Below are 15698 nucleotides of genomic sequence, written 5' to 3' on the forward strand. Positions count from 1 at the left end.
TTCTTCTTTACTTGATTATTACTATGGGTCCTGTTTTCAAAAGAAAGAGAAAAGATCGATCTCGCTCTTTATTTTGTATTATTAATCTTTTTATATATCCACATTGTTACATAAGCTTATTAATTTGTATACACATTTTTTCGTGGCACAACACTGTTAGAAGCTGACATCACTGGATATAGACACCCTATTTTTCCACAGTATATGGCTCTTTTGTACAACGTTAAGTGCACTTTAGTGGACTACCCTCAAAACATCCTGATTTATTATTTTTACTTTTAAGGAGAAGTAAAGTATAAATAGATATAGAGAAGAGACCTTGTAATAAAGTGGCACCACAGGTTATCAGTGACCAACTTTTAGTTCAATGTTTCAAAGTAAATTGATACGGTTGGACTATTATATTTGACTTCATGATAATTCTAACAGTAAGGAAAGATGTATCTATGTTCAACTAGTTATATTAAGAGTTCAATAGCTTCAAAAGCATATAATCAGAAAAATTAAGATATACTTCGTAGAGGTAGAATGCGAATAATACTGTAGATGCATATGTATAGAGAAGTTTAAAGCGAACCTCATCCCAATTTATGGGATAGATTCTTTTGAACGTAGAATCTAGACTGGTTTAGATATAATATAGTTTTTATTATAGCTAAACTGCAGGGGGGAAGCCTTCTCTGAAAGTTTCTTCAATGATTTCTTTAGTTTTGAATGTCTCTGACTATTTTCTAAAATCACTATTTCTATTATAGTTCTACAGTACGTTTACTCAGGTTACCTTACATTATTATCCCTAAATAATTTCTATAGGATGAGTCATGTATTGGCTATATTCCTAGAAATGAGCTTTTTGATTTCCAGCCTTTGTAGATACTCAATTAATCTTGCGGTTTTCGATTCAATAAAATAATATTTGCAGTATTTAAAGTAATTTACATGCTACTGACGTGTTTGGTGAGATAATAACTACAATACTCGAGTACGTACAACCAGGTAGAGAATACATTTCTACCACGGTCTATCTATATTAAGCAAATACAACAGCTGCGAACCGTGATCTGCTGATCGCCTTCTCTGGTCATAATGAAGACTTGGATATTTCTGACGATACACTGTGTGATGTCTTTAATAATAATCTAGGTCAAATATACGCGATAATCCAATTAAATTACATGTATTTTCCTATTTTCCCCACACCACCCATAAAGTCTCAGACATGCACTTTCTCAAAACAAATCGTTCATTCCAAAAGATATAAAAGAGATCCAAATGTTAACTCGAAATAAAGACGATTAATGATCCTTGTTACAGTCTCGTTACTCAACACAGTCTACTATAAACCTTAGATTTATTAGATTTGCGCACTGGCTGTGCCTAACCAACTCCATAAGGATGGGATGGAGGAAGTAGCAAGTTCGATACTTTCCGCCTACGCGTAAATTACTTATTGAGGTTACATCTGATGAGCTATTATCTTTTGGACATGTCTTACACAAAAGTCGCTTCAAATGACCTGATTCTTTTATATTCACATCTGTCTGCATTTTCATACCCTCACTTCTTTTACATTATAACACTAGGCTCTGTTTTTTCAAACTCTCTAAGAATAAAGCACTTTGATAAAAGACTAAAAAAGAAGGAAAGAAAAACTCAGGAAGCCAAGCCAACAGAAAGTTTATAATTTTCTGATGCCTATTATTATACGCTATTAGCGTTGGCAAGTGGTGCATACAGGAATTTTTCTGTTTTATCCGTTTTTTTTTTTTCAATTACCTATTGGCAATTGATAAGAAATCCGAATTAGGATCATGAATAAGATAGATGGTTAATTCATTCCATTGAACGTATCTCAAACTAATAAATTCTAAATTCGTCAACAAAATGGAGAAAAAGATGCTCTTGGAGCTATCATTATACAGTTGTGTCTTCTTTTTTGTTTGTTTCAACGATATATCTGAGAGTAGTCTTCATATAAACTCATATCAGACTTCATTTTTAACTATATCTTACAGGAGCAATCTAAATACTGTTTAGTACTATTTTTCCATAATTTCATTGTGAAACGATCTTGAAGAGTATTTCAAGGGACATAATAATAATATAGCAATGCAATTATGAAAGAGTGCCCATCAGATTTAGCGTTCTTCAATTGTAAACCATGATTAAAGCTAGAGCTCTATTCAAAATTCACTGTAATATTTACTTTTGTGGTTTTTTAGACCGTATACGGTTTGGAATGGTTTGGAATGGATAAGAAACCTTTCTCATTTTTTTTTCTTTTTTTTTTTTGGGTCGCGCGTGAACTTTTTGTTTCCCCTTAAGAGGGGAAATCACGTCTTGCTTTGATTTAAATCGTAAGTGAAAGATACAAAAAAGTTATACTCATAATTAATACATTTACGAATCACACTTATTAGCTGAATGAAGGCATGATGTGAGTCCTTCGAATGTGCGGATATATTTAGAACGTATAAGGAAGTTCAAGCAATAAGTCACTAATTATTCCTGGGATGATATTGGTATATGATAGGACAGGTGATTGTGAGGTAGAAGTGCAACTTAACTCAAGTGGGATCTTAACCAAAGCAAAGCACATGGTGGATGGTCATCAATGAAGTAGATGACTCTCGATCACTGTTGTTAAAGGCTTTACTTATAACCTTTTATTTTTTATCTTCAAGGTTCTAAATGCATTCTTTTCGTAGAAAATATTGCAAAAAAATGCAGTGATTAGATCAATGAATGCAAAATATACCAGGAAGCGTGGTTAATATTTTAATGTACAAAAAGAGATCAAGAGGGAGTGCAAAAAAATTGAATAAGCATAAGGGATTAGCCAATTGCTGCTACATGGCTATTTAGCATTTACGAACAAAAAGTTTCAGTTTACTCGCAAATTTTTGATTAGCATACAACTAGCGCCGCAGATAAGTTGCTTTACAAATTGACTGGGCCAACAACAAGTAGAACAGAAATACCAGTTATAAATATACACAGAGACGTTAAACAAATTAATTATATACAAAAATGGTGGTGGGTTTTCATACATCCTTTCTTGGAATAAAACCAATCGAAAAATTTCGAGTAAAGATCATAGCTGGATGATCTATTCTTCGCATAAAAGGAGGTAGAATGAGTGTCGAACAGCTTAAGGTATGCACAAGATCAACACAGAATATGTCTGGATATAACAAATGATCTGTTGTTTTATCCTGAGACCATAATGAAATATAATTTTGCGCTAATTCAGCATTTTCATCCTTCGTACAATTCAAATAAGTAACCTTTATCACTCTTTGACGTTGAAGCTTATGACAAGTATCGCTTTCCTCAACGAACCCATTATTATGTATAATATGGGTATCCCAATTGAATAGCCAAATCTACGAATGAACCGCGTCAGATTATACATTTGTTTGTTCAAATCACTAAAACCTTACCAATGCATATATGCGATGACTTTGTCGTCCTTGAATCAAAAATCGGTGAGTAGCGTGAACCCTAGCTGTGCTCACTAAGTCAGAAACAAAGAAATCAATGAAGGATGGTTGATGCGGAAATACTTTGGTTTCCAACAATGGAAAAGTAGAGTATTTAAACAGTTTTACAGCTAAAAGACTGAGCTGGTTGTTGCTTTCTATGGTATACTGCCCCTCACCCAATGCATGTTTACATTTTCTACAGTTCAATGTAATCCATTTAGTCTTAGTACCACGGTTCCACTAAAGAAAAAATACATTGTTAAGTACATGGTTCCTGCATGTTATTCCACGTAATAGAGGGTCTTTGTCTAGCATCGTAGTAGTTTATCCAGAAAGAGCACTGCTTTCTCTTTAAAAACTGTTGAATGCCAATTTTAATCTTGGATTTTTGTATCGATCAAACCGATTATTTCTACTGAATCGTCGACCTTCTTAAAATCCGTTTACTTTTTATAATTATGACTCTCATTACGTGGAAAATTCATATATGGTGCTTAATTTTTTTTTCTCCATTTTTTCCTACTTACATCCAAACAGTTTGCCACAGTGGAATCGACCTCTATACTATCTTTCAAAATATTGTCCGTATGTAACAAAAAATAGGTTGTTCCTACAAGTAAAGTGTTCGGTCGGGCAAGAATAGGCTGCATACGAGATTTATGTTCTCCTGCCTTTGCTTCATGACAAATCCAGCATTCAATAAGCTCGTACCAATGCTCGGAGGGCAAGTCTTTGATAGTATAGTTGGCTTGAGAATTTACCAAGGGTTCGAAACAGGAGCGGCACTGTAACTGTACATTTCGAATATTTGTACTATTGCTGTGGCTACCAAGTTTTAATAGATCTTTTGCAGTCCACCATTCTCTCACTTCAATCTGTTGCTGTTGAGGATCTGTTGAGCGAACTAAATTCAGTTTAATTTCCCAGGGCACCAAAGATTGAGATTTGTCCTTTTCAGAAGTTGCTGTGTTGGGTTGTTCCACGATCAAATTATCGGTAGTTACGGTAACTTTGACAGAAGAGAAATCGGCAACAACAGCATTACCTAACGTCAGAACATTGTTATTCACTCTCAGTTCTTTTGCAACATCGTAACCAGGTTTGACTGATATACATGCACGCAGAGTACTAATGTTTTGTAACTCTTCGGCATAAAAAGGAGACATTACGAAGAAGCAAGAAAAAAAAAGAAAAAGGAAGGAAAAAAATCGTTAAAACGCCACAGGTGCGGGGACAAATTCGCTAGTCCAAACAATATGAAAACAAGCTTATTGAATAGACATAAAAAGAAAGCTCTTTTGCTATTAACGTATCGAAATTGATGTATTACATGTATTGTTCTAAAGTAGACCTATCTGTTTCAAGAAGCCACTGGCTGGATTCATTGTTTGTCAAGGGAACAGCATTGGCGCCAATACCACCAATAGAAGTTTGATAACAATCAAAACCTTCATCTTTTAAAAATGACATAACTTCATCTACTACACTTTGCACTATGTCATCGCCTATGAAAGTTACTGCACAACCGCCGCCACCAGCACCTGTCAGCTTTGTTTTTAGTCCATGTTGCGCTGTAATTGATCGAATTTTTTCCAAACTAGGATGACTCACGCCTAGGCCATCCAATAAACTATGATTCAAAACGACCAGATCCCCTATCTCGACCATCAAATCTTCTGTTGTGATAGCTCCATCGTGTAACTTTTTGAACGCATCACGACACCGTATACCGATATTGTGCATTGACTCAAGAATGGGTTCTATTATTTCAGGATACTTCTTTCTCTTTTCACTTACAGCAGCTACCAGTGCGCTGGTCGATCGAGGCACGTTAGTATTAGTCAATAGTAAATTGAGTGATTTGAATCCTTCTAAGGTTGAGAATCCTTGGCCACGTACAAACGATTTAGCTCCACCAAAAGTTGCTACAGCATTGTCTACTCCACTAGGATTACCATGAATGACTTCCTCTGCTTTGAATGCGTATTTGTTGATTAATTCAAGATGAAGTTCCCGATCAGAACTAGAATTAAAATCAACGGGTATCAAATTGTATAGAATCAATAAAGCTGTAGAAATAACAACAGAATAACTGGCGGAGCTGCCTAAACCAGCACCCACAGGCAGAAATGATCTGACAATGATAGTGAAGCCGTGGTCGAGAGGCGTACCGGCTGCTTTGATTTGTATGATAACGAGGAGATACAAAAAAGCCATTACGGCTTGAGTTGTTGGGTTTTGAGCATCAGCGTCTGCTAATTTAACTAGGCGTGACTGAAGCTTCTCAGGCATTTCACTAGGATGACGGGTATCTATTTGCAGTGGAAGTTGATAAGATGAAAAAAAAAGTGGGGTTTAATACAAGTCTTTGTTGCAGTGATGACTGAATGATCTCTCTTCGTACCGCAATTTGTAAAATCAACATCTATAGGAAGCTCATCCAACTTCCAAGTTCTGTCAGCCTTAACGTCAGGTAGCAAAAGTCTGATCAGATTATCTTGTCGTCTCTCAATACAGAGGTAGGTTCGAAGACCTAACGATGCTGCCACAGCCATCTGCCAACAAGAACAAATAGTGGAAAGTTAGAGAATTAAGCTTTCATGAAAAGTAGGAGAGTTAATATTAATGGGCCAGTTTATATACCTTCTGATAGACAACAGAGTGCTCACCAAATAATATAACTTTTCCGGGAGCAGACACCAGGACACGCTCGACCATTTTAGTAGCCGTCATAGTTTTAGCGGCTTCCCTTATTGTTGTTGTAAAATAGGAAGAAAGCCTTCTTTCATTGTTCCCGTCAACAAAGAAAAAAAAAAAGGCTAATATTGGGGATCCGATGTTCCTGTAAATCACATTTACTTGTACGACTCTGAGTAAAAGAAGCGCTTTAAAACTTAAACCAACTTTTTGATGCATTGTTCTTTGGATTGTAATAATCGTAAACAGCAGATCGACAATTACTTTTTTTTTTTAAAAAAAAAACTTACTGAAGGATGAAACTAACAACAACTCGATCACATCTGAACGCTTCTATGTGGAGTCAGTTGCACTTTACTCTCGATTAGCATCTGATCCTGAACCTCTTGCAATAATATCAAACTCAGCTTTAAAGAATTCTCTGAAGTATAGCACACAAGTAAAATGCATAAGTTACTTTTAAACAAGGATTTTTATTACTTTTTTTAAAGCCCAATGGACACGAGATATTAAAGTTATCTAAATTGCCCGGGGCAGCTCGATTTTTTGAGATTAGAGCGATGCATAGTGTCGGTCAGGGTGCCGTGGTGGGCCAAAAAACATACTATCTAAATGGGGGGGGGGAGGAGGAGGGGGCTAAACTAATCATTATAATTGGTAGGCTAAGACTTTGGGCGCGGTTCGGGATCTGCTTAATTAAGCCTGGGCGGGCACCAAGGGGACAACAAACACAGCGCTTTCTTGCTGCAGCACGTCAATTTGTTGCTTGAGTGTAGCTTTACCTCTTCACCCAATGTTTTTTCTGTTCAAAAACATATCTCAGAAGTAAAGATAGAGCGTACTGTGCCTACCCTACTGTGATCTGTGATAGTCAAACGAAGAATATCTAAAACGCCTTTTGAGTTCAAGATGCAGATGCTGGTAGAAGAACAAAAAAAAAAAAAAAAGGCCTTTCAATGATATTAAGACAGAATGCTACAATATAAAAGTATAATATGAAATATTGCTTTTTCCATAAGTAAGACGTCATCGGATGCGAAGTAAGATTTTTTGTTTTCGTTAACTATAACAAAATCTTTGACCTTTACAATGTTTTCTTCTGTAGATTTTTCGTTTTATGAAAAAAAATTGGATAGGTAAATAAGCATACAAAATATTTTTTTTAGAAGCAAAGTACCTCTACTTTCCAGTAATAACCCTAGCCAACAATAATTAATTGGCTCATTGTGTAGGCTATGCCGTTCAAAAAATACTCTTAGCTCACGGCACTTTGGCGTATATAAAGGGGAGGCTACTTCAATCGAGCTTTGTGTGGATACTTTCAATACCATTTCACTGGTAAATGCCTTGATACCATCAAAAAGCACTGCCTTCTTTGAATAAAAGAGGGTTTATTTCCTTTTGGTCTTACACACTAAATCAACTGCTCAAAGATATTCCAGGAAGGCGATAGCAATCAATTGATTTAAGACTAAAACAAATGAGTTTGTTGAATATACCGTCTTATAGTGGTTTGAGAATATAGAGGGTGATACTCTCTTCAACAAGAGCATGAAAGATTGGGGAGCAAAGAAAAATACTGACGAAGGCCATGGCGTAATAAAAAAAGAGGGCTTTCAAATTTGGATCGAAATGATATTGTCACACTCATTGATTATACGGAGAAGGGGAGTCAGCCTGTTAACAATTCTAGATAATAAAGTGCTGATAAGGTGTGCTGTTTACGATGAAGCAGAGGACGAAAGATGCCAACTGCACCATCGCTGACTGAAGGATGAAGAGGTTTGAAGCTATGTTGAAGTTTGGAAAGAAAAGCTGCAGGGCGAGCAAGTTACTTTCATAGTTAATGAGAAGATGATGTCTAAAGCATATCTTTTCATTATTTTGGAAACTGCATCATCCTCCAGTTAACACAGTTATGGAGGGGGGTGGTGGTTAAAATAACTGAAAACAATAAAAGGCATATTTCTCTGGGTCAGGTGCAAGGGCCTACGCATCCTCATGATACTATCTCGACCTAGCAATCCAGTTACCAGCTTGCTATACACAATTTTTTGAGAGCAATTTCTGTTAATATAATTTACCAAGATCGGTCTATCGATACAACGAAGGGCGTAGCGACAGTGGCGGAGCTTTTACATTTACTGATTTTGTTGACAAACAGTGCTGTATATACTTGGTGACTTCCTTCTTGAATATAAAATTTTTCCTAACTTTGGCAGTTGATTGAACTCTCTCTTTCACATTTATAAAATGTCTGCTATCGCTGTATGTATTATATTAAACACATTGAACGGTCTATAATCAAGGAAGTTGATTTAAATGTATATGTATTCATTCTGTTTGTATGTTTCACCTTAACAGGCTAAGTCTGGTGCCAAGCCTGGTCTTGAAGAACAAGTCGAAGCCAAGTAAGTTGGATCGATGTCCGTTTTAAATTAGAATAGATTGCTTAAAGCAGATTTGAAATAGGATCCACCGTATTCGTATCACCTTGACCTCCCGTAACGTTAAGAACCTTGAAAAGGTTTCCAATGATCTTATCCAACGTGCCAAGGACAAGCAGCTCAAGGTCAAGGGTCCCGTTCGTCTCCCTACTAAAACCCTCCGTATCACCACTCGTAAGTCTCCTTGTGGTAACGGTTCCGAAACTTTCGATCGTTTCGAAATGAGAATTCACAAGCGTTTGATCGATTTACACTCTCCCTCCGAAATTGTTAAGCAAATCACCTCTATCTCCATTGAACCCGGAGTTGAAGTTGAAGTCACCATTGCTTAAATACTTCTTTACCATCAATAATTGATTTATCATACAAAATAAAGTTAAAAGCTATTCTGATGCTTGTATAATTAGTAGTTATGGAAATCAAGAGCAACAGTAGGGATATGGCTTATATCTATGTTGCTATGCGTAATACTATGTAGTTGTTCAAACATAATTTGTGGCTTAGATTTTTTCAGGGCCAATACTGAGTGAAGCGGTGCTAGAAGAGAGCAATTTCATGCACTCGTCAACAAGCGCTCTTTTGGGCTGTCCTCATGTTTAACAATGCTAATGAAAGAATCCAAGAAGAATACTTAAAGAAGTTGATTGAGTTCCGCAATTCACTCGAGCAGCTATCTGCCACTCTCTTTTCAAGGGCTATTATCAAACAAGCTGCCGAATTGTTGAACAGTCTACTAAGCACGTTATCTAGCTTTGAAAACCCAGAAGACAATCTGACCGTCAACGCGCACCACATCATCTTACCTTTACTGAAATTGCTGAATGCTTTACCCATTGAGAAGCGTTTTGAATATGAAAGCCTGCTATTGCCAGGGTTGAACGTCTTGCACTTTGTGCTTTCGAGGACATTGATAAAGTTGCTTCATAATCCAAAATTTATGAGGGATCTTATACCGTTTTTCACATACTTTATCGATCCCTCCCTCCATCCTTTTTACGCCAAACAAAATGCTTCTGCTTCAAGTCCAACTGAGAAAGAAGAAGTCTATGCACCAAGATTATCAGAGGAAGTAAAGCACGTTGCTGTTCAATGCTTATCACTCACTTTACCAGCTCAATATAAAGAAGGCAGATATCTCACTTCGTTCCAACAAAGTCCATCTGCAGTTTTATTAAAAAAGATGAAGGAGGAAGGGGAGGAGGTGTTTTTGCAGTACGCCAGTCAAGCTATTGTCGCTTTACTCAATGCCGCTCAATACGGTCACGATTTGCAGCTTCGAGTAGACGCTTTGCGTACATTATCCCAAATGTTACTCGATAATATTCAGGACATTGACATACTTTCTGTAGTAATACCTGGCACATGTTCGAAACTTATGGCAATCATTTATCAAAAGCCTGAAAAGGAAAGCCATCAGGTTATGTGCAGTACTTTAGATATCCTGGGTGAATTAATTACGGCGGTATTCAACGACGAGAAGAACCAAACACTTATCAATTTCGAATCTTTCGCAAACATTTTCCCTGTTTCGCAGGTGGCCAACAAGGAAAAAACTGGACAAAAAACCAAGCAACAGGTCAGGAGTGAAGCTTGGTATGCGAAAGCAAGAAAAGATTTACGACCATTATTAGAGAAAACGTTACAGCTTCGTTATTACCCGGACTGGCATACGCGATTTGCATTCATCAAATTTTCTTATGATGTTCTTAAAGGATGCGCACGAACTTTAGATAATTGTATACAACCGTTGATGGAAATGCTCCTTTTACATATGGATGATGGCTATGACCAAGTTGCCAATACCTGTCAACTCTACATGGATTTACTCTCAACAGCGCCTTCTTTTGAAAACACCATGATACCCATTTTGAAAGAAGAACTGTACACCTGGATGATGAAATTGCCTGGTTATCTTATCAAGAGGGGTGAACAAGAAAAAATAAATGCTATTTGTCTTGTGACAGGTTTACTCATTCTGCTACGCGAAGAGGCTGAGAGCACACTGTCGATGGCGCTATTACGCGCTTCGGATGGCTGGATGACAGCCTTGAAATTCGATGAAGATAACTTGAACATTATGGAGGAAAGCCAACAGTCAAATAAACTAGTCGAATTTCAATTGCATAGTGATACTCCAACATCGACAGCAACAGCGCCTTTATACCCTAAAATTCGCTTCAAATATGTCATCCAAGATTCTACAACCAACAAGCTTACTAGGCTATTGAACACAATTGGTAAATACTGTGATCTGCCTATTTGGATTAGCCATTTCATGCGCTACTTATCAGATGGTTTAAAAGAATGCCATGATCCACAAGCCGCTTTTATTGTTCACTCACTATTATCCGGCGCTTCTTTTAATGATCCAGACACGTTTAATACTACGCTAGCTGTTGGATGGATAAGTGCTAACGAGGACATTAGTGCCAGCGATGTACAAACAAAAAAAGTACGAAAAGTAGCAACGCAACTCTTTAATGATGTCATGGAATTATTGGCACAATCCACTCTTATCATCCAAGGAAGTACTTCATTGACAACGCCAATGACTAAGCCAATGACCAACAAGTTAAATATTGAAACTGAACATATCTTGACTACTTGCCTTACGCTAAAACTTGTCAACCTGACTACCTTTATTCTTGGTCGATCATTTGTTGAAGATCAACTTATTTATATACTCTATCCTCTATTCTCTTACTTGGGGTCCACTCATGTCTATATACATACTTATTCTCTGATCACTTTAGAGTCTATAGCCTCCTTGTGTGACACGGGTTCTATCTCAGAGCTTGCAATCCATAATATTGATTACATCATCAATGCTATTTCTCAGCGCATCTCTGTAATCAACAGCAATTTGAGGTTACCCTTAGTCTTGAAAGCATTGATTCATGTTGGCGGTTACCCTTGCATTCAATACCTGGATGATACAGTGGAAGAGATATTTGATGTATTAGAAGCTTACTTTCACAATGAGTGGCTCACGTCTGAACTGTGTGGTGTTTTATACGAAATTGTTCTTGCATTAGAAAGGCATTTTGTATCCACCACAAAGGAAGGGAAGACGAACGAAAGCCCAGCGTATTTTGTAGAAACTGTACAGGAACAGTATCGAATGTCTCAGGAGGTAAGGTCTTTTATTGAAAAACAGAAGACAACAGAAGATAATACAGATAAGGCAGTAAAATCCATGGAGGAAATTGGAAAATATTTTCTGGAGAAACAGCAAAAGGGATTGCACGACAATTTGACACTTGAACAGTCTCTCAAAGATCAAAATATACCCATTGATATGCCCGAAGATATGGAAGAGGAAGGTACAAGCAAACCTGTTCTTAAAGAAAATGCAAAGAATGATTCTCGTCCCTTGTCACATGAGCAAGAAATGGCCAAGAAGATTATGATGAATGCCAGCCACTTTCTGACTGCTTCTTCACCGCAACTCAGGTCGCAGATACTAGTTCTTTTAACAGCAGGAGTCACAATACTGTCAGACAATACGCAAAACTTGAATCCATTTGTTCATCAATTGTGGTCTATTATCGTGAACCGTTTTGACGACCCTCAAAATTATGTGGTGATGAACGCAGCTTTATTAGTTGAGAAGATATCTGAGTTGTCCACCGATTTCTTGTCAGAGAAATTTACCAAGGATTTGTGGCCCAAATTCCAAAAAGTGCTTCGAAAAGGCGTCAGCACGGCAATGACGGATACGAACTCAACGGGATACTCCATCTACTCACTCTATCATAAAACACAATTTTCGGTCATAAAAACATTGACAAAAATTGCTTATAATGTTCCCTTGAAACATGGCTTGGTGAAGGAGATTTTGGAGGCAACAAAATTCTTTTTTGATGAAGCGAATCATAACCGCGTTCATGTACAATTAAAAGAAGCTTGTCAACATCTTCTTCATGCGTTATCAATGCAACAACCTGACACAGTTTGGTTATATGAAACTGCGTACTTAAGAAATAATGATTATGCTACATCCCCATCAACTCTTTTGGACTCGCTCAAAGTTCCTGCGTGGTTTAAATTTGTGAATATGTAAACAGAAGCTCAGCTTACCGTAATGGCATATCAAACACTCTTTGTTGAACTTTAAATAAAGTCTAATACTAGCGTGATAAAGGCAACATTATTTTAGCGTTTGACATTCATCAATTTTCTTCGACGTTTTTAGATGGATTTTAGTAATTGTATAAAAGCCAAAACATAATTAAATGGAGCTTAGATTTTTAATGAAGGACTTGAAATTAATATGGTTCTATTACTCTTGAACATATTTGTTCGTCAATATAAAGCAGCAGTTATTCTTTGCTCTATGCTTATTATTTCAATTTCTGCCCCAGAATTTATCAAAGACCAGTTGCTCATGTGTAATAACTCTATCAAACTTGATTCAATGGACACTCTAAACATAAATATCGGGACATTTTGAATTCATCTCATTATAGAGCAGCTGCTTTATAGCAATTAAATGAATGAAAGCAACCGAAAATCATTAAAAATTAGAATAAAACCCCCTTATTCATGATCAGCGTCTCCTTATCCGTTTAAGACAATCTCCTTCTCACTTCCATCTAAGTCTCTTTACCTGCTACATCAGTAATTTTATTTTTTATGCTTCTGATTTGTATATGAGCACTGCTTTCCCTCGTAATCATTCTTTATCTACAAATTCACCACCGCCATACGCACAACAAACTCTAAACACTGAAAGCTTCATAATTGCTAGCTCACTTCATTCTCTCTCTATTACAGGGAACACAAACGATATAATAGCCACTGAGGCAACAGCAGAAAGAAGTAATGCCGAACAAGAGCAACATCACAATCAAGAAGAACCACAGCGATATCATGTAAATGTAAACTCTTCTTCGTCTTCTAACCGACGTCGTCCCAAGCACAATCGTATATGTTATATCTGTAAAAGCAGAAACTTACCACGTACAGCACAAGATATTGGACCTTACTTAATCCACCGTTCACAGCCTACTCTTATCTTGATCTGCCCTTGCCTACATAGAGTTCACCCCACTTGCCTCAAAGAATTCGGAACGGCAGACTTTATCTGTGGCCAATGTAACTCTATCTATCGATCGGGACGCTTCTTACGTATTGCTCGTTGTATCTGCCTCATGTGTCATTTACTCAGTTTAGCGTCTACAGTGGGACTGATCTTCGGTCTATCTTATCTAGGCAGAGCTTTGGATGAGCTTGGTTTAGGTGAAGAGTTTGGTCCCAAGTTGGACGGTGATGAAACATGGCACGACCATGAAATGCTTCAAATTGTCGAATGGCTGAATATGGTTCATTTTGCAACAGGCGTTGCTGGAGAAGCGTTGCTAGGGTTAGTTTATCTGTTAGGTGTATGTCTTGTGATAGGTCTAAACCGAACTTTGATTATGATATCGAATATTCTTTATTTTCGTTTGGATGCTCTTATAAGGTTTCACTCGATTCCAAAATGGATTGGGATTGCATTTGTATGTTTTTGCTTGTTCATACTTGGTCTGGTTTTGGGAACTTACTTACTGTTCTTCTCATGGATTTGGGCGAGTGTCTTACACCATATACGAAAACGTATTTTTGAATTCAATAAGGAAGATTTTCGCCAGCATAGGGAGGATAAAGAGAAATCACTTCTTTGAGCCGTCTGTTATATGTACATCGTCTAAGATATCCGGATGTAATAATCTATCAAATTATATGATGTTTTAGGACAACCAATGCATCATTGAGCCTTTTGCTTCCCTTCTTTGACAGCATAGCAATGACCCTGACTATTCTATCACTTTCCCATTATTTATATATACTTTATACTCTACAGAGACCACTTCAATTCAGACGTATATAAATTACAATTGTCTTGATTTGCGATCAGAATAAATGCTTTTACTTAATCTTACCATTTCCTTGTGTTTTGGAAGTTGTATTCTGATGAAATGGATTCATATAGAAAAAAAAAAAGTTCTACTATTAACTCGTCGGCTCTAGATAACGAGAAAAAATCTGTTAAACAGCAACAGCTGCCTATACAAAACCTTTCCTCATCAGAAGATGCATGGCTACCTGCCATAAAACGACGTCGAAGATTTACAGCCGAAGAAACTAGGGTATTGGAGAAAGAATATGAGAAGAATTCAAGCCCAAATCAAGAAATGATACAAGCTATAGCAAATAGAATTTCCACGCCTCGCAAAATAGTAACAACGTGGTTTCAGAACAGACGCGCCAAAAACAAACGAAAAGAAAAAAGAGTTGAAGAGCAACAGGATAGCAACTACCAGCAATGTCAAATCTTGGAGAGAAATTCGGGCTTTCCGTCTCATGCTACAATGGAGGTTCCGCCCTTCTATGCGCCCTGTAATGAAATAATGGAAATGCAAATACTTCACAACGATATAGACTATCCCAATTACTGTGCTTTTGATTCGTTTTTATCCAATCAGCATTCACAGGTTAACTATATTGTGAATAATAATACCTACATACCGCCAGCAGCAACAGCAAATAGCACGCAACAATTTTCCTCTTTCGCTTCATCGCCAGTGGATGCCTACCAAAATGACCATGCATTTTATACTACCAATTCTTACGATACTACAACGATGTACGATCTTTCGCTACATCCGCACAATATGCTATATCTACCCTTCGTCCCTCTTCTTGATGAACATTCAGTGTTGCATTATCATCAGTTGAGTCAGTTGGAGATCCAACAGCAGCCTTCATTGATAAACACTAATTCCATTACAGCACAGACCATCGACTCTACCAGACAGCAAAACCTTTTTGAGCATACCCAGTTCAACGCCAGCACTTTGAATCCCCTCCCAACGTCTTCGACTACGAACACCAGTATTAGTACTGCTATAACAGAGATTCTGACCAATACAAATACAGAATACCCTCTTTACGTCAATCCGACAGAATTATGCACGGATCGTTCAGCACCTATTTGCAAAAGACCAGAACATATATCACAGCCGGAATAAACTACAAGGGTACGGCAACATTAGAGTAGTCATTACCTTCGTTCTGTAGAAAATTC

General features: G+C 37.2%; 6 protein-coding genes across 6 annotated transcripts; 4 read left to right on the plus strand and 2 right to left on the minus strand.

The window, feature by feature from the left end:
- Positions 1-3431: 3431 nt before the first annotated feature.
- BDF20DRAFT_825974 (ubiquitin-conjugating enzyme E2-binding protein) lies at positions 3432-4651 on the minus strand (the record flags this gene model as incomplete). The annotated part of the gene is made up of 3 exons (XM_053078023.1): positions 3432-3565; positions 3623-3725; positions 4013-4651. 3 exons carry the CDS (start codon positions 4649-4651, stop codon positions 3432-3434), a joined length of 876 nt encoding a protein of 291 aa, XP_052932893.1.
- A 160-nt stretch (positions 4652-4811) lies between these two features.
- Positions 4812-6218, minus strand: BDF20DRAFT_916059 (ribosomal protein S5 domain 2-type protein; the record flags this gene model as incomplete). The annotated part of the gene is made up of 3 exons (XM_053084403.1): positions 4812-5797; positions 5890-6040; positions 6129-6218. 3 exons carry the CDS (start codon positions 6216-6218, stop codon positions 4812-4814), a joined length of 1227 nt encoding a protein of 408 aa, XP_052932894.1.
- Positions 6219-8332: 2114 nt separating this feature from the next.
- Positions 8333-8961, plus strand: BDF20DRAFT_1003466 (40S ribosomal protein S20; the record flags this gene model as incomplete). The annotated part of the gene is made up of 3 exons (XM_053074648.1): positions 8333-8450; positions 8547-8593; positions 8655-8961. Exons 1-3 carry the CDS (start codon positions 8436-8438, stop codon positions 8959-8961), a joined length of 369 nt encoding a protein of 122 aa, XP_052932895.1. The 5' UTR covers positions 8333-8435.
- Positions 8962-9200: 239 nt separating this feature from the next.
- BDF20DRAFT_889951 (uncharacterized protein) lies at positions 9201-13136 on the plus strand. The gene has a single exon (XM_053082161.1). It carries the CDS (start codon positions 9222-9224, stop codon positions 12690-12692), a length of 3471 nt encoding a protein of 1156 aa, XP_052932896.1. The 5' UTR covers positions 9201-9221; the 3' UTR covers positions 12693-13136.
- An 81-nt stretch (positions 13137-13217) lies between these two features.
- Positions 13218-14601, plus strand: BDF20DRAFT_889952 (uncharacterized protein). The gene is made up of 2 exons (XM_053082162.1): positions 13218-14341; positions 14473-14601. Exon 1 carries the CDS (start codon positions 13282-13284, stop codon positions 14293-14295), a length of 1014 nt encoding a protein of 337 aa, XP_052932897.1. The 5' UTR covers positions 13218-13281; the 3' UTR covers positions 14296-14341; positions 14473-14601.
- BDF20DRAFT_112532 (uncharacterized protein) lies at positions 14443-15669 on the plus strand. Its single transcript, XM_053074705.1, has one exon. The coding sequence runs from the start codon at positions 14590-14592 to the stop codon at positions 15640-15642; it is 1053 nt and encodes a 350-aa protein (XP_052932898.1). The 5' UTR covers positions 14443-14589; the 3' UTR covers positions 15643-15669.
- Positions 15670-15698: the final 29 nt, after the last annotated feature.

This window comes from Mycotypha africana, assembly GCF_025528875.1.
Source record: "Mycotypha africana strain NRRL 2978 chromosome Unknown BDF20scaffold_10, whole genome shotgun sequence".
NCBI lineage: Eukaryota > Fungi > Mucoromycota > Mucoromycetes > Mucorales > Mycotyphaceae > Mycotypha > Mycotypha africana.

What these genes read in the sequence shown, in the direction of transcription:
- BDF20DRAFT_889951 (XM_053082161.1), top strand. Translation starts at nt 9,222, where the DNA reads ATGTTTAACAATGCTAATGAAAGAATCCAAGAAGAATACTTAAAGAAG.
- BDF20DRAFT_889952 (XM_053082162.1), top strand. Translation starts at nt 13,282, where the DNA reads ATGAGCACTGCTTTCCCTCGTAATCATTCTTTATCTACAAATTCACCA.
- BDF20DRAFT_112532 (XM_053074705.1), top strand. Translation starts at nt 14,590, where the DNA reads ATGGATTCATATAGAAAAAAAAAAAGTTCTACTATTAACTCGTCGGCT.